The 22734-nt window shown below is 38.7% G+C and overlaps 1 protein-coding gene across 1 annotated transcript in view; it reads right to left on the bottom strand.

The window, feature by feature from the left end:
• LOC136884959 (intermembrane lipid transfer protein VPS13A) overlaps positions 1-22734 on the bottom strand; it is a 263969-nt gene that overhangs the window by 116506 nt on the left and 124729 nt on the right. The window contains exons 31-37 of the mRNA XM_068230153.1: positions 20732-20867; positions 20458-20643; positions 15483-15598; positions 13905-14115; positions 10058-10063; positions 8727-8826; positions 1423-1571 (exon numbers count right to left, since the gene is read on the bottom strand). Of these exons, the coding sequence (XP_068086254.1) occupies positions 1423-1571; positions 8727-8826; positions 10058-10063; positions 13905-14115; positions 15483-15598; positions 20458-20643; positions 20732-20867 (904 nt within the window). The remainder of the gene's footprint in view (positions 1-1422; positions 1572-8726; positions 8827-10057; positions 10064-13904; positions 14116-15482; positions 15599-20457; positions 20644-20731; positions 20868-22734) is intronic.

Raw genomic sequence — 22734 nt, 5'->3', positions numbered from 1 at the left:
TATACAAGGTCATCATCAGCTTAGTGTTGCCCTGCAGGAGCAGGATCCAATTTTAGGATCTTCGATCACCACTCTGCTTGGTCCTGGGCTTCAGCTGGATGAATGCCACAGATTCTCAGGTCATTGTTGATAGTGTCTTTCAATTGTTGCTTAGGTCTGCCACATAGTCGTCGTCCATCATTGGCAACTGCTCTAGGTGCTGCCCATAAGACGTGGACAAACCATCGTAGTTGCTCTTCTCGCATTTTATCTTGAATGTGGGCAGTTCCAAACGGCTGCCTGATAGTGTCATTTCTGATTTGATACTGGGGGGAGATACTCGCCGTCCAGAGAACCACGCGCATTTCCATTGTATGAAGTCTACTTTCCTTAGTTTTGGTTTCTCGACTATTCCTATGGGCAGATTGTCAATACATTTTCTAGTTGAAGGCATAAACTCAGGTTTCATCATTCCTAGTGACATTAGAAAGGAAGATGGGTCAATGGCAGATTGTTTTTTGAGGTCTGAGCAAATGTTAAGTCTTTGTTTCTTTTAATCATCACCCAGGGGTCTCGACTTGTACTTTGATGCTACACGCTGCATGTAGAAATCTTCAGTTAGAATTTTTCGACATGTTCCTGTTATTCCCATTAGTGCAATGACTGCACCAATGATCCGATGACTGTCTTTGTGGATAGCCTGATGCACTTTTGCGATTATTTCTGGAGCTGAAGTGAGCTCTCAGTGTGGTTATATACAATAGTTAGGAGCATCTTGTGAATTGTTTTCATAGAAAAAAGAATGCCATTCCTGTTCATGTTACCAGAGGACACTTGGACACTTAAGTTCAACCCTTTCCATACAACAAATTTTTAAATTTCACATTTGTCACTGGCCATTTGGCTGATGATGACTAGCAGTAGAAATTTTAAGAATGACTTAACTAGACGACTGTGTGTTGATAGAATGAATGACAGTGACAACAGAGATGCAAAGTATTGTGTGATTCAACAAAGAAAAAGTGCTAAACTATTGAACATTTGTGTGTGATACTATCTGACTGGGACATATGAATTGCGCAGAGTTCATCTTCACCTTTTAGTGCTTTTCTTTTCTTGTTTCAGCTCTATCTTGCTTTCTATGCCCACTTTAATCTGTCACTGGGTTTATCCTTTCTGTGTGTTCATAGCCTCCCTTCTTCATATGTATACACTATTGAGTTCTTGCACCATCACATATATATAATGTAGTTGAACTCCCAAAGGGATAATAACGAGGAGGATATTCTCAAATATAACAGCTAAAAAAGCAAATTAGCACAAGGGATTAGGTTCACTATATACAGTGTTTAATATGGAATTCAAAAGAACAGGAATATGCCTTTTGTTTTACTCCGAGGAAGTCACTGTTTATATACTGAGGCTGACCAAATACACTCCTACCATGTTTCTTGAGGAAGACAGCTCTCTCGTCCCTCCCCACTATGGTGCTGCCGCAGCTCATTGTCACCTCTGAAGCCTCCTCGGTTTCAACGGACGGTTCTGCTCCACTCGAATCCTCCGATTCGCTCGCATCACCGTCGCTACTATCGCTGAAAAACATTCAGAATGCCATTAAACAAAGGTAAAATGCAGGATACATATCAAATATCAGCTTCACAGAGTTTTATAGTCAAGATCACGAGATATGCTTTCGAAATATCTTCTTCCCTTTTAACTACATGCTATATTTTCAAACTACTATTTCAACTTTGTGTTTCTATATTTACATAGTATTCTGTATTAACCCTTACCCCTTGAATTAAAGTTCTCTGTGTTGTCTCTACCACTCGTATTTTAAATGTTATCTTATATGACCTGTATTCATCTTTCACGATTTTGGAGATAGCACTTGCTTTTAAATGATGTAGTTATGCTAAACACATTTACAGAAAACTATACTGGAGCAAATAAAAGCAATATGTGGAATTTAAGACAAATTATTATTATTATTATTATTATTATGATTATTATTATTATTATCGCATATCGATTGGTTTTGTTAATAATTTCGGGGTACAAATTATCGCTAAAAAGCAATTGAAAAACTTATTCAGTCTCCGGTTTCATACCTCCCAGTAGTTTGTAGGCTGAAACCACTGTAAACAGCGATTTCTTGAAATCTGGATCTGTTGATTTATAATTGTGCCACCCGTCAGTATCAGGTACATGTTGGGTTACGGTACACAAACCGACCATCGTCAGTTCACTTTTAGGCATTGTGACGTGCTATTAGATACATTCATTAGGAGCAGAGGTGCGAAAATACTGTGGTTTCGTGTGTTGCCTGACATATACAACATATATAGGACTAGAAGAGCACATGTTTGTTTACTATCGCTTGAGCTTTCGTGTGTGTGAGTGGACAGCTGATGGCTACACTGTCATCTTAATAATAGATTTTTGACTGACTGTCAAATAGTATCTGGATTGTACAAAGTTCCACGCAGAACCAAAAGATGGCAGTACAGTATATCATCGTGTATTTTGTCGGCTAAGAGACGGCAGACGAGCGGTAGGCGATAAAATGTCATGTCGGGCCCACCCGACAGACGAGTGGTAAGGGTTAATGCTTAGACTGATGCTTTCATGGCCCGTAATCTGTATATGTATAAAATAACATGTCCTGACTGACTGAATGATTCATCATCGCCAAGCCTAAACTAAATTTTGGGGATACATTTACGTTACAGTGTAGGTACTCACTAAGGTAGGATTTTTGGATATTCCGTTGCTAAGCGGATGAAAAGGGGGATGAATTTTTTAAATGAGTATATCTCAAAAACTTAACAGTTTACAGACATGAAAATTGGTATTTGGAATCTCCTTTAAAAATAAAGGAACACACATTTAAACTTTTGGAAAATCCATTGAAGGGGAGATAGAAGGAATGAAAAAAGGGGTTGAATTATTTTTATGAGGATACTTATATCTTAAAAAATGAAGATTTACATACAGTAGAACCCCGCTTAACAGAACTTTGCTTAACCGAAACCCGGCTTAAAGGAAATGCTCTGGCAAAATTATATTTTAATATTTTGTTTTTACCCTCTCGTTGTTAGCCATCAATATTAGTAATTCTCTTGCTATATGTGCTGAGGGCTACTAGGCAAACCCTATTTTTATATTATGACTTATGCTAGAATGCACATGTAGCATGAAACAAAACAATTTCTTACCCTCTAGTTCGTTCCATGATACAATTTTTCTTGAACAAGCAGGAATTTCAGTACCACACGCTTTAGTTACAGTACTGAAATAAAATTACTGTATACAGTAATCAGTTCAGTAGTATCGAAAAATGTTTAATTATTTTAGATTGCTTTGCACTTTGTTGAACAAAGCAATGAATCTACGCCAGCTGATGTATTGTTGATTAAAAGGTGGCACGACAGCGCTGCACCAAGAAAATTCAGAAGAAAATCGCTGATTTTATACAATGAGTGACATTAGGTAAACATTTTAATTATAATGTACAGTATGCACCTTTGCTTAACAGAGTTTATGCATTTTTATTTTGACATTTAACTTCCCAATATATTTACCATGTGTCATCCGAAAAATGCGTCATTGAAGTGGCTCCGCCCCCTTTATTTTGGATAAACGGGGTTCTACTGTACGTGAAAATTGGTATTATTTTGGAATCTCCTTTAAAAGTAAAGGAACATGTTTTTTTTGTTTTTTCTGAAAATCCACTTAAGGGATGAAAAGATAGAAAAAAGTGGGTAAATTTAAAATTAGTATTCCTACAGTATATTTCAAAAACTTTACATGTTCCAGAAGCTTGGTTCACCTTGTCAATACACTTTTATCATTGAAAATTATTTATTCAAACATGTTTCAGGAACATAATACATTCCCTTCATCAGCGATTATTAAAGTCTTGTCCGGCTCCATGGCTAAATGGTTAGCGTGCTGGCCTTTGGTCACAGGGGTCCCGGGTTCGAATCCCGGCAGGGTCGGGAATTTTAACCTTAATTGGTTAATTTCGCTGGCTCAGGGGTTGGGTGTATGTGTCGTCTTCATCAGCATTTCATCCTCATCTGATGCGCAGATCACCTACGGGCGTCAAATCAAAAGACCTGCATCTGGCAAGCCGAATTTGTCCTCGGACACTCACGGCACTAAAAGCCATACGCCATTTCATTAAAGTCTTAACTTACTTACAAATATCAGAGAACAAAAAACAATAAAACTCTTTTTTTGTTGTAGTTTAGCCCAATCATCATCATCATCATCATCATCATCATCATCATCATCATCATCATCATCATCATCATCATCATCGTCCCACTCCAGTCGCCCGGGTGTGGTTAACAAGCCTCTTCCACTCCTTTCTGTCCTTCCACTTTTCCTGCTCCATTACTTCCGCCACATCCAATCCAGCTTCTCTAATGTCCTTCCAAATCTGATCCAACTACCTTCTTCTCGGTCTTCCAACTGGTCTCTTTCCCTTAACTTCGCTTTCCAATTCCCTTTTTGCAACCCATTCCTTTCCCATTCTTTTTACATCTTCAAACCATCTCAGTCTTACTTTCTGTATCTTCTGTACTAACGGTTCTATATTTAACACTTCACTGATTTTAATATTTGGAATTCTATCTCTTCTTGTCTTTTTAACCGATGTTTTCAAAAATTTCATTTCTGCTGCTTGGATCTTACTACCTTCTCTCTGATTAGTTACCAGCATTTCTGAAATATTGTTTATATAATGCTAATTTCATTCTCTTAGGTACTTTGTCATCCCATAAAAGCTCTCTGACTAGATAATAAAATGTTGTACCTTTACCAAGTCTTTTTTTTTTTAATGCTATCTGTTCAGGGCATCGACCCATGTGGATCTTTTGCCCCTACTGGCACCATACTGTATGAACCTGCGTGTAATGGGAATGGTGTTAGTGTGGAATGTTGTGTGTGAGGAAAGGAAGTAGTCTGTTATTAATTTCAGGGTTGGTTGATTTCATTACTTCCATTAATAATGCTACCCAGATATGTAAGCTGTTCTACATTCTCTAACCATTCTCCGCCTATGTTCACTTGGCTTCTCTTTTTCTCTTTTCCACAGTGCATGACTACAGTTTTCTTTTTACTAATTACCATTCCAAACTCATCCAGATTTTCATTCCAAATGTCCAGTCTCCTTTGTACATCCTTCTCTCCCTTTCCCCAAATCACCACATCATCTGCAAATACCAAAGCATTCACTTCATCACTACTAATACTCTGTTTTACACGTTTTATTATTTCATTCATCAATATAATAAACAAGAATGGCGACAGTGCACTTCCTTGCTTGAGACCTCTTTTTGTATAAAATGTTTCAGAGTCACCACTCCCCACTTGTACATTGCTTTTACTCTCATGATACAACATTTTTATCTTGTTAATTAATGATTTTGGTATATTCCTTTTCAGCAGGCATTCCCATACCTGTTTTCTCTTAACTGTATCATAAGCTTTTTCTAAATCCAAAAATATGAAGATGATTTTCTTATTCTTTTCTATATGTTTTGCCATTATTGTTCGCACTGTAATATCAAGTCTATTGTTGATCTATTCGGTCTATCACCATATTGTTCTTCCTCTAACAGTGTTTGTATTATAACCCTCAGTCTTTTGTCTATGACTTTCTCCATTATTTTTAGCCCATATGATAATAGGGTTATAACAGCCCAAGCATATACTGCTTTAAATAGTTTTTAATAGCTTTAGACAAGTCAGTACAGGAACAAATACAAATACTTATTATGGTTAAGTTTATTAGCATTTAATTTATTTTTGTATTCTTTCTTTTGGGTTTATAAGCAAAATGTAGGACTGAAGCAAGTTTATGTCTGCAAAAATCATTCCAAGGCTCAGTTGAACAGAGTAGTGACAGGCAATCTCCCTGTTTTAAACCTGTTTTTATGAGGAATGGCTTAGAAAATTCCCTTCTAAATTTGACTTACAAGGGAACATCCACAATGGTGAAGTCGCCGATCGTGATAAAACTTAGCAAACACATTGAGGTACATGTAAAAACAATGCCAGCATCAATTTTAGGCGCCATCATTCATTAGCGCGTTAACTAAGGGGCCTAGAAGTTGCGACATTTCAAGTTCCGCGCGATCAGCGATGAATACCTGCTGGCCAATGCTAAGCCGGCACACACACTTCCTGTCTGGAGACACACCCTCTGCACCGCCTTTTACACTCCAAGTGGTTCTCCCCGGCACGTTCCCCTCCCTTCTCCTCGCGCTTGCCAGGAGAAATAAAACAAATAACTAAAATACATGTTGTTATGTGTATATGTATTGACAGGAACAACGGAGAACACAACTGTTCGTTTAAAAACAACGAGAGTGTTATCGGTAATGAAATGAAATGTCGTATGGCTTTTAGTGCCGGGATATCCCAGGACGGGTTCGGCTCGCCAAGTGCAGGTCTTTCTATTTGACACCCGTAGGCGACCTTCGCGTCGTGATGAGGATGAAATGATGATGAAGACAACACATACCCCCAGCCCCCGTGCCGTAGGAATCAACCAATTAAGGTTACAATCCCCGACCCGGCCGGGAATCGAACCCGGGGCCCTCTGGACCGAAGGCCAGTACGCTGACCGTTCAGCCAGCGAGTCGGACAGAGTTATCGGTATCAACATATCATAAACCTACAATTTCACATGCAGCGCAAAAGACCACGCTTCAAACTACGTTATTACGGCCTATGTCCGCAGTGTGACATCTCCCAGTGAGCGTCAAATCCTATTTGACAATAGTAGACTGCTTATTACATACCCTCAATCGTGTCATAAAGTTGCAGCTCCCGAAAGTTCAGCGGACCTTCTTCACCGTGACTTCCGTGCGTTGCTTGAAGATGAAAAATAATTTTTGACACGCTCAGTGACATTGCCCTTAAGGACTCGTTGCAAACGTTTTCATAAATATTTCATAAAATGTAAACTGCCTATACAATGTGGAAATTCCAAGGGTGAGCTATGAGGAAGGCTGATAGCGTACGCAGTGTAGCACAGGTTCTGTTCGACAGCTAAACAGACGGCAGCGCGGGGAGAGGGAAACGAGTTGTGCTGAACCAGGCGGGACGGAGGGGAGGAGGAGCAGAGGTGTGGCACAAAGCAGTGTTTCGGCTACGCATTGGTCAGGAGGAATTCATCGCTCTTCGCGCGGAACTTGAACTGTCGCAAATTTTAGGCCCCTTAGTTAACGCGCTAATGAATGTTGGCGCCTAAAATTGATGCTGGCATTGTTTTTACATGTACCTCAATGTGTTTGCTACGTTTCATCGCGATCGGCGACTTCACCATTGTGGATGTTCCCTTGTTAGATTCTGTGTTGGTTAAGGTGAATTCCATCAATTTGATTAATTTTGAGAGAAGTCCAACATTTCTTAGATATTTAATATTCAAGGTCTATGGATACAGTTATTATTATTATTATTATTATTATTATTATTATTATTATTATTATTATTATTCCTTTTTTTTTTTATTGCAACATGACTAGCGCAGTGGCCTAAATGGAGTCTTTTCATCTGAGTGACTGAGGTTTGTAATGTTCTCTTACCTTCTGCCGCCAATATCCTTGCACACGTTTCTAATCTTACTTTACACTCGTTTCTTCCTTCTGCGGATCTCTACACTTCTAGATACGCTTATCGTGTCTTTTCAACTTCTAATATACTCTTGAACTTTCCAGTATCTTTCCCGTCTCGCACATACCATTACGTCTGTCTATGTCACTATTTTCGGGCTAAAAATTCTCTGTCTTCACTTCAAAGCTGGCCAGTGTGCTATGGATCAATTTGAGACTGGAACTTACTTCGATTTTTTCTCCATGACAACACTATTTCATTTCATTCCAGCTGAAGTGTCTCCAATGACTCAGGTAGGGGGAGGAAATGTGTCATTGCTACTCATATAAACAGTGTATCTTTCCCCATTTGAACACTTCACTTTTCAATGTTCACATCTTACAACCTCTTCTAACTGTGTATTCTGTATATATTGTGAGTATTTAAATTGCATTACCATTCTAAATTTGAAGAAGGAAAAGTTACCCTCTGTCTACCTATTGATGTTTTGTGTTTTGGGTGCCTACCATTGTAATTCTAGTCTTGTTTAAGTTCTATCTTGTATTTTCCTTTGAATATATATTAGTTCTTCAAATATTACTTGATCATAGGTTGGCATAAGACATTGTTCAATATATGTATCCTCCCAATGAGGTTAGTTTCTCAATTATTTTTACAGATTACTGTTATAACTGTTTTTAATGTTGTGTTGCTATTATTAAAAAAATCTTAATTTGGTGTTAAACACACTAAGGATTGTGATTATTTAAATAAAACATTCTTGAAACGCTCATTTCATTTATTAATCTGTACGCCCGCGGACCCCTCTCAGGTGAAGGCCCATTATTGTTATATGCTTCCACCATTTTTTGATGAATACACCTGCAATTATCTGCTTATTTTATTGTGTACATGTCTCTATATGACATATCATTCATAATACATCAGGTTCGAATACCAATCAATCCTGGGTTGAGAACAACTGAAAAATCATGTGGTTTTAGGAAAGGGATCTAGCTTTAAGACCCTGACTAAAACTAACATGGGCCAGAACGGCTCCAACAACCAAAGAAATACCTGAAATCAAAGAGAAGCTGAAGGAAGTTTTTAGTGGTAGGAGTGGAATAGTTTTGTATTACCCAGTGAACAAATGTCCAACAGCGCTGGCCAGTTTTTCCAGAACACCTTCCTCGTTCTCCGAGTCTGAATCATCAGGGTACCCGACCAAGCTCAGTGTGTCTGAAAGAGAATACCAATCTTGAAGTGTAATGCAAATTTACAAAGGTTAGTAATGGAGAAGTGGACTGAATGCTAGGTACATTTCATTTTATACAGAGTAAAACACTACATACACAGCTGAGAATATCTTGGAACGGGACTGAAATGAAATGTCGTATGGCTTTTAGTGCCGGGATATCCAAGGATGGGTTCGGCTCGCCAGGTGCAGGTCTTTCTATTTGACTCCCGTAGGCGACCTGCGCGTTGTGATGAGGATGAAATGATGATGAAGACAACACATACACCCAGACACCCCTGCCATTGGAATTAACCAATTAAGGTTAAAATCCCCGACCCTGCCGGGAATCGAGCCCTGGACCCTCTGAACCGAAGGCCGGTATGCTGACTGTTCAGCCAACGAGTCGGACGGAACGGCACTACGAGTTATTGATTATTTTTCATAATGAATAAGCCAGCATCCTTGGCTAACAGAGAAGTCACAATCATATCATCATAGTCACAAAGTGCTAGATAGCTACGTACTCAATAACTAAGGTGGTGATTATTATTATAGCATATGATCGTGTGTGCAAAAACAAGTTATGGCAAGCTTTACAGAAAAAAGGTGTCGAGAAGCAGACAACAGAAAGAGTGCGGGAGATGAACCATGGGAGTGTTAGCTGTGGGAGAGTAGGAGGAGAGAAAACAGACTGGTTTGAGCAAAACAAAAGGATTAAGACAAGGAAGTGCTCTGTCACCTTTGCTCTTCACTGTAGTAATGGAGGAGCTAATGACAGAAGTGAGAAGGAAAACTGGGGAAGAAAAATGAAAGTGATGGTGTTTGCAGATGATCTGTTAGTCTGGGGAAAAAGGAAGAGGATATCCAAGAACTGTTAAATGCTTGGGAAGATGAGGTGGAACAATATGGAATGAAATTTAATGCCAAAAAGAGCGAGATGGTGATCACAGATAGAAAGAAGGAGAGACCTACGGCAGGGATATTGGAGGGGAACAGCTGAGGAAGGTAGAGAGTTTCCAGTACCTGGGAAGTAATGTTGACTTTGGTCTATGTTTGCATTTGCATTGCATTTGCGTTTGCATTTGTTTTTTAGACCTCACAATTAAGACACTACCTTCCTCATTAGAATATAATATCTATAGAAAACCAACACAAACAGCGATAACCATCAGAAGAGACTCCACATACCCATACCCACATAAGTGCGCCACGTAGACTGAGCACTAAAAATACCGTTATCTAAAGAAAATCTAAAGAATGAATTGAACAACATATGTTCCATTGCTAAATATAACGGATATAATTCCTCCTTCATAGTACCTGGGAAGTATCATAGAGGAAAGTGGAAGAAATTATAAAGAAATAATCGAGCATGGAAGACAAGCAGAAGCGTTCTTGAAAAGTGTCAGAAGCCTGGTTTGGAACAAGGATGTCCCTCAGAGAAGCAAAAGAGGGATATACAGGGCGTACTATGTACCTATTCTGACGTATGCAGCAGAAACTTGGGTAATGAGGTAGAGAGCCGTGAGTAGGATACAGGCAAGTGAAATGAAACTTCTGAGAAGGAGTGACAAGAATGGATAAGATGATAAATGGAAAGGTTAGAGAGATAGTAAAAGAAGAGTCAATGCAGAACACGATGGAGGCATTTAGACTTAGATCGTATAGACACATGAAGAGAATGATAAGAGGGAAGTATATTCAGGGGGATGCATGAAATCAAGATAACAGGAAAATGACCAACAGATAGGTGGATAAAAGGAATGGAAGAGTATGTACAGAGAACAAGAGAGGTCTGGGCAAGAGTGAAGAGGAAGAAGTGGTGGGAAGGCAAGAGGAGATGGATAGGCTTATGTTCCAAGCAGATCTAGCCAACACTGGAAACTACATATGATGATGATGATGATGATGATGATGATGATGATGATGATGATGATGATGATGATGATGGTGATGATGATGATGATGATGATGATGATGATGATGATGATGATTAAGATTATAGCATACTGGAATCAAGGAAAGTATTACTGTATTTTTTCATTACTGGACCAAAAGAAACCTTTGTTCAATAAACTGGAATATTCTTTTAAAAATTAAAATGAATGCACATGTTGACTACAAAGATACACGGATAATACACAACTTATATAAAAGAGAGCTATAATGAATATACCATATTTCCTCACAGAATTAATGCCCTTTCAAAATTTACGGATCCCAATATTTTTGGGTCCAAAGTGGAGAAAAAGAAATGTTCACGTATTTGTATATCCATCCCGCAGCTCTGGATGCGTTTCGAAATAAAGATGTCAACTACTCAGGTAGCAGCCTTCTTATTGCAAAACTGGGCATTCCAAATACTGGTAGGAAATACAACTGCACTACTGTAGTGACACTCTATTCCAGTCTGGTACAAACAGATTTTATGAGTGTTTCGGGTACGGGACATGCTTTTTCTAGGACCTCAAAATTGTTTGTTAGTCCACAGTGAGCAAATATTCGAGTAATACTGCATCATATAAACCCGCGGTGATCAGTTACACCGAAACAGACGGGAATAGGGAAGCGGGCCGCAAGTATTCAGTGACTGAATGCAACATGCACTACCGCAGTAACAGAGAAGTGCACTTTAAGCGGCCAACAAGTCTCGCAAAGCATTTTGCGGACCAAAAAGCAGCAAGTTTCTGAAAGTAGGCGGAGGATCTGCTTAATATATGATTTTGTTACACAACGCTGGATATACCGTTTCTCACGAAATATTGTATTTTAAAGGACTAGAAATAGCTGCTGCACACGGAATCAATGTCTTGGATTTGAAGGTTAGCCAAAGCTTTATGATTAATTTTACGAAGAGAAATGAACTTTCTCTTCGGCGAAGAACTACATTATGCCATAAAATGCCGAATGATTTCAACCAAAAAGTAATTGATTTTAAATCCCTTCGTGATTGAGAAGTGTAAAGTGAAGGAATATTTCCTCTCACAAATAGGAACCACAGGTCACACGCCAATCAGCTTCCATATGCCACAAAGTCGAACAATCGATAAGAAAGGGACATCGAGTGTTATCATATGTGCTACGGAAGCAAAAAAGAACGATGTACTGCAATGCTTGCTGTAACTGGCAATGGCGTCCGGTCCCTATTATATGGTGAAAGTAGTGGCAAAAGATCTACAGAGGTCGACGCCATGAACAAATTCATTCAAAAAATAATAATAAAACAGACAATGGCAGAAAACTTGGACCTTACGTTGTTCTAAAATGAAAAACAAGCCTAAAGTAAAATTTCCGTGAGGGATCCACGTTCGTATCCAAGAAAAAGATTGGATGGACACGTCAGTCGTACAAGCTTGGGTACTAACGGTTTGGGGAAATATAGCAGGATCCCTCCTCCAATGCCCGGCCCTTTTCGTGTTGGCCAGTTTTCTTTTCTTTTTTTTGCCGGTATGTCATGATTATGTACTTAAATTAATTGTACTTTTATTAGTACGTGTTTATTTCACTTCAGGTCGTATTGTCAGCTCGTAACAGGAAGAATATTTTCCAGTGCTGGTACTTCAAACCCACGTGTCCGTCCAACTTACCCGACGTACCCTATTTGACTTTTCAGAAAAATCTCACACCAGAATTTTACGTCAAATGATGATTAACCACAGTAAATGTCTGAAAATAAAATCCTTGAAATAAATTGAGAAGAGAATGGGAACTAGAGGATCAAAACAAAATTAAACAATAGATCACTACATCTGACAAAAAGGAATACCTATTCAAGTTATGAATGTTCCACTTCAACAAACCATTACCCATATTACTATTGTACAAAACATAATTTATAAACCAAGTGGCTCATCTATGCAGATGGGGAATGCCAAATCCCAGATCAACTCAGGAACGTTTGGTTGCTGTAGGAGCGATGACATACAGTAGCTTGGCACCAACAGCAGCAGTTTTGAAGTGTCGTTTCATTTCAATTTTGGATGTATTACGTACCCATAACAACTTACGGAGCAGAAACTTGGACAACGACAAAGAAGGATGAGAGTCGAATACAGGCAGCCGAAATGAAATTCTTGAGGAGTATGATACAGAAGAGTAGAAGAGACAAAATAAGGAATGAGAAAATCCAGGAAGAAATTGGAGTGGAAAAAATGAATGATAGAATAGAGAAGAGCCGACTAAGATGGTTTGGGCACATAAAGCGAATGAGCGATGAAAAAATGCCAAAAAAGGTGATGGAAATGCAAATCCAAGGAAGGAGAGGCCGTGGACGACCACGATTGAGATGGAAGGATACCATCCAACGCAGCATTATAGAAAGAAACCTGGACTGGGACACAGTGTTGGAGGAGGAGTGGTGGAAAGACCGAAGAAAGTGGAGAGGAACCATATTTGCCCCTACCCGGCTACAGCTGGATAAAGGGAAATGATGATGATGATGATGTTTGGACTTCATCAATGTTTTAAAATTTGGATTGTAAGTTGAGACATACCAGATTGTTTAATTTATTATGTGTTGTATGTGAGCATATATTTTTGTAATTGGATCGTGGCTGAAAATGACCCAGTGTATATGGGGTTGAAACTAGTCCCAATTATATAAGACAAGTTAATGATATTGAATAGGTGGACCCTTCTCTAACCTTTGATAGTGATCAACTGTCAACATGGACCATAATAAACTTCATGACCTGTGATGCATAATCCTATGTTGGAATGAAATGACTCAGGAAAAAAGGGATGAATGCAGAAAAGGAATCGCTGCCCACCAACTTCAAATTATTCCTTTCTTTGTTAATGGTTTAAAGTGTGCACTAACACATTGAACATTTCTGGTGACATGAGGATGGGGAAGGTAGCAGCTGTGGCCTTAATTAAGGTCTAGCCTCAGCATTTGCCTGGTGTGAAAATGGGAAACCACTGAGAAGCATCTTCAGGGCTGCTGACGGTGGGATTTGAACTGCACAGCCAACTCACTTTATTATCTTTGAACTGAGGAACCAAAAAGAAGCATACCCATCAAGCGTATCCTACTAATAAAAAGTCAAACTTCATTTAACATTGATCAAAACCTGCTTACCTTGTCTTTGTAACATTTGTGTTGATTCAACGTTCTGTCTTCTAATGAACGTCATCCCATGCTCTGGCTCCGTCTCGTCTGCTGAAGTTTCCGAATCCTCTTCTCTGCGCTCTAACGAACTCCTCTTGATCTTGCTCTTCCCTTTGTCTGTTTCGGTTGCAGACTCATGGTCCAATCTACTCGATATTGGAAAAGCCTTTGCTTGGAATATCTGAAAAAAAAAAAAAAAAGAGAAAGAATCAGTTGTTAATAAATAATAAAATAACACAAATTATAGTCAATCAAATGCTATTATGGTAAAGTTGAAGATATTATTGAAATTCCATCTTCAAACATTTAGTATCGACATAAACGTTTTATTCACTGCTCGAACAATTGTGCATTTAACAAGCTCCCTGCCATCATTTTCCTGCAAGAAAGCTAATTAAACAAAACCAAACCCCATGGCGCAACAGCCCCAAAGGGCCATGGCCTACCAAGCGACCGCTGCTCAGCCCGAAGGCCTGCAGATTACGAGGTGCTGTGTGGTCAGCAGGACGAATCGTCTCGGCCATTTTTTTGGCTTTCTAGACCGGGGTTGCCATCTCACCGTCAGATAGCTCCTCAATTGTATTCGGTAGGGTATGGAGGTTTATAGCTTAAAGAAGAACAAAGCGTGCAAGCAAATATGTCCTAAAACCTAGACAAATATGGCCTAAAAACGATAAAATATGACATGAAGTTTAGGGATAGGTAGCAAGTATTAGAGTACTGCTAACATTAAACGTCTTAAGTAACAAAACATGATCAGCGATAATACACCAGGCATATTTAATCATACAAACTGACAGAGAGGTACAATACATTACAACTTCCAACATTCACTCAGCCTCGCACAGTTTTCCTAAATAAATACAAAAAATGAAGTATTAGCATGCTTTATGGTATATGTCGGCGTATGATAGAAGACACTGCCTAACAGAAAATTGGAGGCCAATCTGTTGAAATTCGTTGGTAGTGAAACGGGAAGGGAGTTGTAGCTGGACCCTACGAGGAAGAACTGGGCGAGAGAGAATATGGAATTTATTTCTTTGCGAATTACTTCTGAGCCAAATATATCTACAGGAGTTCTGTGAGCTCACTTGTATTGTGTCATAATCTAACCTGTCCAGAATGATGTGCAAAAAGACGCCCATACAGCAGCTCCTTGGAATAAGGTCTTCTAAACCCACTACCTATTTATACAGTTTTTTGGAAATTCTGTGTTTGAAACTCGATGCAAGGTACCTTGTTAACAACTCCTCAATTTAAAAACAAATGTTGAAATTATAATCAAATATGACTTTATATCATTAAAATGAGCATAATGCGACCAAGACAATAAAAATGGCTGAAATACGCATTTATATGCAACATAAAATTGCAAAGATTTTCCTTGTCTTTTTTTTTTTTTGGTCTCCTATTTCTGTTGTTTCCTCTTTCCACACTGACCGGCCATTGTGCTTTTCCTATTGTATGTGTTTCTTTCTTATCCCCTCCATCTCTCTTTGACTTGATTGTTACTCGTTAGTTTCAGTACTACCATTGTACAAAGCTTACCTTAATGAGTAGAGCCCAAGGTCTATACGTATTCTCTTGATCCACTATGGGCTCTATGAAGGGCTCCCAAGATCCAACCTTCTCGTTGTAGTACGAAGCTTGGAGCTGGATTTCAGCTGGAAAAAAAAAAAAAAAAAGGCAATTTTTGAAATGTAATATGATAGGTTATAGAAGTTTCTTCAAAATTATTTAATTTCATTTATGTAATGTATGGCTTTTACTGCATGTTTTGCTTACTTGGGTGACCTGACAAAAAGACAGAAGAATAAAATCCAGGCCAGTGAAACAACATTTTTAAGAAGCATGACAGGAAAGACAAGATGGGCGGAGTAAGAAACGCGGACATCAGGAAGGAAATCTGAGCGGAAAGGCTTTACGACAGAATGAATTATACTCTCAACATCATGTTGTTGCCCACGTACGTGCCACGTATGTCAATCACCATCATCAATTTCCCTCGTCCGGCACCCGCCGGCTTGGGATAATTATGGCACCTTTCACCTTCCTCAATCTGACCACCATTGTTCCTCCTTAACTGTATTCCAATCCAGGTTTCTTCTAATTATACTTTTCTTGACTGTTGTCAACCACTTACTCCCCTCTTGCCCTCCCTCCTTCAATCTGAGTCTTCATCATCTGCCAACATGGTCCTGCGAATCCATGTGGAAAATGCTGAAATGTTTGGTGAGTAATGGTAATCTATATTTCCTGACTGAAGCCCTAGAGCACAGTTTACAGTAATGCAAGGGTAGGTACAGTACATTCCTTCTTTTCCAATCCCTTTGTTTAGTGGAATTACTGCAGGGAATTTTCTTTAACTGACTGGACAATCTCATAATCCATTTTCTGTAAGGTACTCTACAAATAGCCTGTCAATAAGTTTTGGAATACACCACCTTTGATTCATTTGTTCTCACTATGCGAAAAGAAAGAGACAAGAAAGATGACATCATCATTGTGTTTGAAAGAGAAGCGATTGAGTGCAGACTCCTGACTTGTCAAGATGCTTTCAGAAGTTTATACTCTGAATATTGTAGCTTCTAAATTGAAGACTTGAAATAAAGGAGGCTCTAAGTGCCAAAATAATAGTTTTGAGGAAAATGAGTTCAAAGTATAGTAGGCACTGGTGTGGAGCATAGAGCATACCATCTGTTGATAGATATTGTTACTACACCATCATTCGTGGCAGTTCAAACCTTTCATACATTGTTAGGCTTGGTGTGTAGATTCTATTTCACAAAATATCTCAAAATGTGTAACTTTGGTGCTTACAGCCTTATTTATTTCAGGTCTTCAAATGATATTTTGGTCGATTTTAGCTGTATCTGGTGGTTGTGCATGGAAACACAGACATCCAGCCAATCCCAAGCTGCTATTCATTTAGATTTATATCAGTTGAGTGTGATCTCGAAACCTAGTTGCCAAATGTATTGTGTACATTCACCACGTGGTTAAGCTACCTTGCTCGGCATAGGACAGTATAGTGTGGTTTGTAGTTTAGCATAGCATAAATTAGTAACATTGCTTTTTTTTTTTTTTTTTTTTTTTTTTACAGGTTTAATAGTTCGATGTAGCTGTAGTTTTATTTACTGTTGTGTGTTGGTTATATAGTTTGACTGTGTATACCATGTCTCAGTGTAATATGGGAAAGACAAGCGACAAGAAATGTGACTCTGAGATCCGCGGAGTGTTCTCTTTGTAGAGCCTTGCCCTGCAAATAATGAAGTTTATTAATTTTCATTCAGTTATATCCTTAATTTTGTTTGTGGTTAGGCAACCCTTGAGGGTGGTATGGGAGAATGGTGATGTATAAAGAGCCTTGAGACCATAAAGCCATAAATCTGAACATAGCCTAACTGGCTCCTGCCCGCGATTAATGGAACGAAGGAACAAATGTCAAATCGTTGGTACTTTTCACTAGACCTATGATTGTGGGAGGTCTGGTGCCAGGTATCAGGTCTATTGTATTACGTTAACAGATCTATCCATTTCAATACCTTGGGTGTAATATACTGTAGTTAAATCCTTACAATATCCGTGGATAATTATTCGTGGATGCAGATGCTGGTGTGGATGAAGGCAGTGCGGATGTGGAGCGGATAATATTTTTTACATCCGCGCCGGGCTCTAGCCATAACCTTCTTGCTGTGTCAGTCATTAGATGAGAATAATTTCTAATTTCTTTTATTCTTGCTAACAACATCCAACACTAAAGCAAGTGCATACATCTTTGAAGTTCCTATGAATTTATTTTGCTCGTGATTCATTAGCTTTTCTGAACGTTATTACATTTTATGAGGGCTGTGTGCTGTGGGTCGGATCGCATCAGCCGTTCTCACAGCAGCAGAGCGCTGGCAACACAGGTAAGGCGATGCTCACGGTGTTTTGTAAACTGTCAATTTAGAAGTAAAGCCGTGCAGAGCTTACAGAGCTACATGAATTTACTCTAGGACAGAATGTTTTGGACATGCTTGGTGTAAGTTTTTTAGGCTAAAGTTTTAGTGGAAAGTCGGGCAATCAAGAGTAACCTGTACATAACGAAGTTAAATCAACAATATGGTCCAAAACAGAAAAAGAAGTTAATAGTAATTCAACAGAGAGTGGAAGCTTCATCTAGGGTTACCACCTGTCCCGTATTTGAGGTGAAAATTTTGCGTCCTGTATTATAAACTGTTGTCCTGTAAAAACGAGCGTTTGTAATTTTTTCCCCCTAAATATTTTAAAATCCGTATTTGATTTGAGTGCCATTGAAGTTCCAAGTAGCTCCATTTTATTTTCTCTTTGGAGCCTCAGAAGAAGGAAATCTCATGATGTAACGCCATTTGCTGGTAAAGCTGAGCATGCTGGGTTACTTACCTCATCTTCTGCCGCTTATTTCTGTAGGTCTTCCACTCCAATTTCCAACGTGATTGTTTACGCTGTTTGAGATTAAATCTATGTAAATTGTGAAGTTATCAATCCCTCCAATTAACTGAAATAATTGATATGGAGGAGAGTTTTGTCTTATTGGGAATATTCCTGCCAGTATTTTGGAGAGTATAGAAGATGCCTCAAACAAGTGGCTGTCAGTGTTTACTAGTCATAAAGGACAACAGAAACTAACAGAATTAGAAAAACTTGTGGCTTTTGTGTTGAGTGATCCTGGGTCAAATGCATTTGTTGAACGCATTTTCTCCTTAATGTCTAACAAGTGGTCAGAGAGCAGAAACAGGTGTTAGATCTGATTAAAAGCGAACTACTAATTACTGGAAACATGAAGATGTCTTGTAGAGAGTTCCTTGGCATGATGCAGTTAGACAGTGCAATTTTAAAGTTGGCTAAATCAGAGGTGAAGTACAGATGGAGAAAATGAGGTTCTAATAATGATTTTTCTGCATGTTTTGTCATACCTAATGCACTGTACTGTTAAGAGAGTGTAAGTTAGTTTCTTTTATGAATTTCAATAATTATCTTATTCTGTTAATTAAACTAATTATAATCTATTTGAAATTGGTACCTAATGTTTGATTTTCAAGTATTTATGACAGTGGCGGCTGGTGGTATCTGAAGCTGGGTGTTGGACCAAAATATTCATTGTCACATTTTTATAGCTTACAGAAATAACAAGAAACTTATTATCGTTAAGTAATGAACTACATTTCTACTAAAACTGTAAAATATCTGGCAATTACATCCCAGAATATAAGAGGCTAATTATACACTGTAACTAGAGTTACTGTTAATAATAACATTATTGGCTTTACATTCTGACAAAGGGTGACGTATTTGAGCACCTTCAAATACCACTGGACTGAGCCAGGATCGAACCTGTGACACTGGGGTGAGAAGGCCAGTGCCTCAACCGTTTGAGCCACTCAGCCTGGCACAGTTACTCTTGCCTCACTTGAATTGAAAATTTGCCGTCCTGTTTTTCGTTGAAGCAAGATGTTGGTAATATTGTGGGCGGTCTGGTATGGTGTGGAAAAGAAATTACCCAGCAAGTTGATCGTGTGGTTAGGGTTGCGTAGCTGTGAGCTTGCATTCAGGGTATAGTGGGTTTGAACACCACTGTCGGAAGCCTTGAAGATGGTTTTCCGCGGTTTCCCATTTTCACACCAGGCAAATGCTTTGGCTGTGCCTTAATTAAAGCCACGGTCACTTCCTTCCAACATCTAACCCTTTCCTATCCCATCGTCGCCATAAGACCTATCTGAGTCAGTGCAACGTAAATTAAATTTGTAAATTTAAAGAAAGGAAATGAAATTACCTTTGCAAGTGGAGAGAAAGTAGGAATGAAGTAATCTCCGCAGAGTAGCGCAAGCTAACGGGGACATTTGGAACTGCTTCTAGGTAGAGGACTTGCTAGTCTCATGCAACTTGCTGAGACGGATACTGGTGAACATGCTACCTGATGTTATGCAAGCTTAGGCTCGTCCCTGCTGAGGTACACTGCACCGCTCTGTCCGCTAGGGAGTTGCCGTAGGAAAGCAAACCCCCTGAGTTTGATTCAAAGCCAGCAGCGTTTGTTGGTCCATTATGAAACATTAGTACAGCAAATGACCGAAAATGGTTGATTTTAACATGTTCTCGAATGCAATACATGTTAGGTTTATTAAACTAAAACATTAGAAGAAAAAATGACAAATGAAATGCAAAGTTATTCAAAGTTGTACAACCCTGCAAAAATACCACGCACCGCCCCTGATTTATGAACTGTCCCTTATTCATGTGAAAAATCCCGTATTTTTAGGTAAATAGCCCTTATTTCTTATATCAAAATGTGGCAACTCTAGCTTCATCTCAATCAATCATCAATGATCTGCAGTGAGGGCTGTCGCCCAGGTGGCAGATTACTAGTCTTTTCTTAAATGACAAAGATTTAGGTTCTAGTTTACATGTGCAGAAGTGTATCAACAAGGTTCTGTGCACTGCCTTAAATAAGAAAATCCTTGCAATCCATCAAAGCCAATTTAGACATTAGACGGTTTCAACTCACCTTTCATGTGCATCTGCTTAGACCAGTCGTGGATTCCAGCCTCGATGGAGGATTTGAAGAGAAGAACAGGGATCCTATCGATACCATTCTCCATCTCAAATATAACCCGCACCTTTGGTATGTTCACTGTAAAGTTCTCGCTTGGTTTTCCTTCCGGATAGGTCGGTTGGCTGTATATAAAATTTCCTGTAAGTAATATGATACAGCAGAATGTGAAGTTCGAACAGCAAGTCAAATCTACAATTAGAAATTTTAGTTTTAAAAATATTCTTACCGCTCATGTCAGGGAAGATGTATGGTTGGATCTTCTTTGGAGACCAAAGGTCATCGTAGTCATGGTTAATTTGGTTTCCACTCAGGGGACCTTCAACTTCTTCGATTTGCAGGGAGCTTGTAACATCTTCTATTACCTGGTCGGGAAACAAAACACAATTCAATGAAAAACATAACCATATTTAAAATATTACAAGGCCAAGAGCAGTCAAATAAAAACAGGTCCCTGCCATAAAGTACAGCAGAACATTTTGTACCTCAAAAGAAATCACCAGAACTGTAAAGAAATTTATCCCACTTGGTGACGAGGTGATTACTCCCATTCTTGAGAAAGGTCGCAGGCTGTTGACTGAACAACATTTGTAGAAACCAAACACATCATCTTCCGATGCAAACTGATGTCCACGAAATTCGCTTACCAAATGTTAGCATGTTATACATAGGACAAACAGGCCGTAGTTTCAATATAAGATTAAATAAATATATATAAATATAACCGCTACTCAACTATGAGTGAACATTGTAAGCAACGTAATCATAAATACACAACAATTGACCAGGATTTAAATATTTTACATTACGAATAGAAAGGTCCCTTACTCAATATACTGGAGAATATTTATATTGATATTGACAAATACAACAATTCCTCGCACAAACTAAATGAAATCAACGAAAATAAAAATGTTTTATTGGATACCTTTGTCCTGTTCATCTGTCAACAATTTGTTGATAAAAATGAGTTTCATTACCGAAGTTCCAGAACTAGACCCACCCTTCCCTCAATAGCTCCTTCCCTCTTCTGCTTCCCCACCCAACCACATCAGAGACCGACAAGGTCGTACCATTTGAGACGACAGCTTTTAAACGAGTAAGTTGATTGAGCCTTTTCTTTTCACGCAATATTTTGGTTTTTTATTTCATCAATTCATTCTCTTTTTTCCCATTACAGATGATGCACACTTATATTTCCATTTATTGAAGTCTCACCACGTTGTGCAACACAGTGTTCCACTTTTTAAAAAGGATTAGCAAGTTTTATGTCAACAAAACAAGTTTTTAGACGAGATGATTTTCTACCTCAACATGTTTTTACTTTGTCAATCATGATCATTGTATTTTAATTCCATACGCTTCATCATTGTTTTTATTTGTTTGCATAAATGTAATATTTGAGCTTCTACTGAGGATGGCCTTTAGATAGGCTGAAACATGTATAGATATCGTCCCATCCAATATAGATGATTGTTTTGTATTCAAAAGGAGGATTATATAAAACTTTTTACTAGTAAAGCACCAAATGTTAACTGTAAATTTAAACTCAAAAGTTCCAAAGTCAAAACAGCAATTTCGGGAAACATAGTAATGATAGTATAACTGCACAGGAAGTTAGAGTAATGTTTAGGCAGTTCTGATTACTGGTGGAACATCAGTGCATGCACGTGCCCCACCATTTGCTTGAATATCTGCAACCGTTCAGGGATGTCCAAGTGCTGCTAACTCCCTGCTTTCATACAATATAATCCAGGTTTAACTTTAGGACCTTCCAGTTAAAATTTGCAGGTATTTTTGGTAACCGAGCTTCTTACAGGATGCAGATTATTTAAGCAAATTTTTAAGGTAGTTTTCAATATGACTTCCTTGTTTGTTCTTTGTAAGACAGGAGGCAGGGAATTGTGTACTAGGGAACAGCAAGCACTTCATGCCAGCACTCAAGTCACTTCCACTGTTATTAAATCATTCAGCGCCAAACACGTCGACTGACATTTAAGTGCAATTGTTTAAATACTTGTAGTTGACTGTAGCTCCCACAGATGGCACCCAAATGCAGTCTAACTTTAAGAGATTCAAAGTGAAGGATCAAGTAACTTCTTGTTCACTTGCTGACTAACCATGTGTTTGTTCTCAGTTAGTGTTTTTCCGCTCTAGTAAAATGGGCTGTAAATCATACACAAGTGAAGATTACTTACAGAACACATGCTCAATTATTTGAGGAAAGCAGGT

This window comes from Anabrus simplex, chromosome 13 (assembly GCF_040414725.1).
Source record: "Anabrus simplex isolate iqAnaSimp1 chromosome 13, ASM4041472v1, whole genome shotgun sequence".
Lineage (NCBI taxonomy): Eukaryota > Metazoa > Arthropoda > Insecta > Orthoptera > Tettigoniidae > Anabrus > Anabrus simplex.
This window is presented reverse-complemented; position numbering and strand designations above follow the sequence as displayed.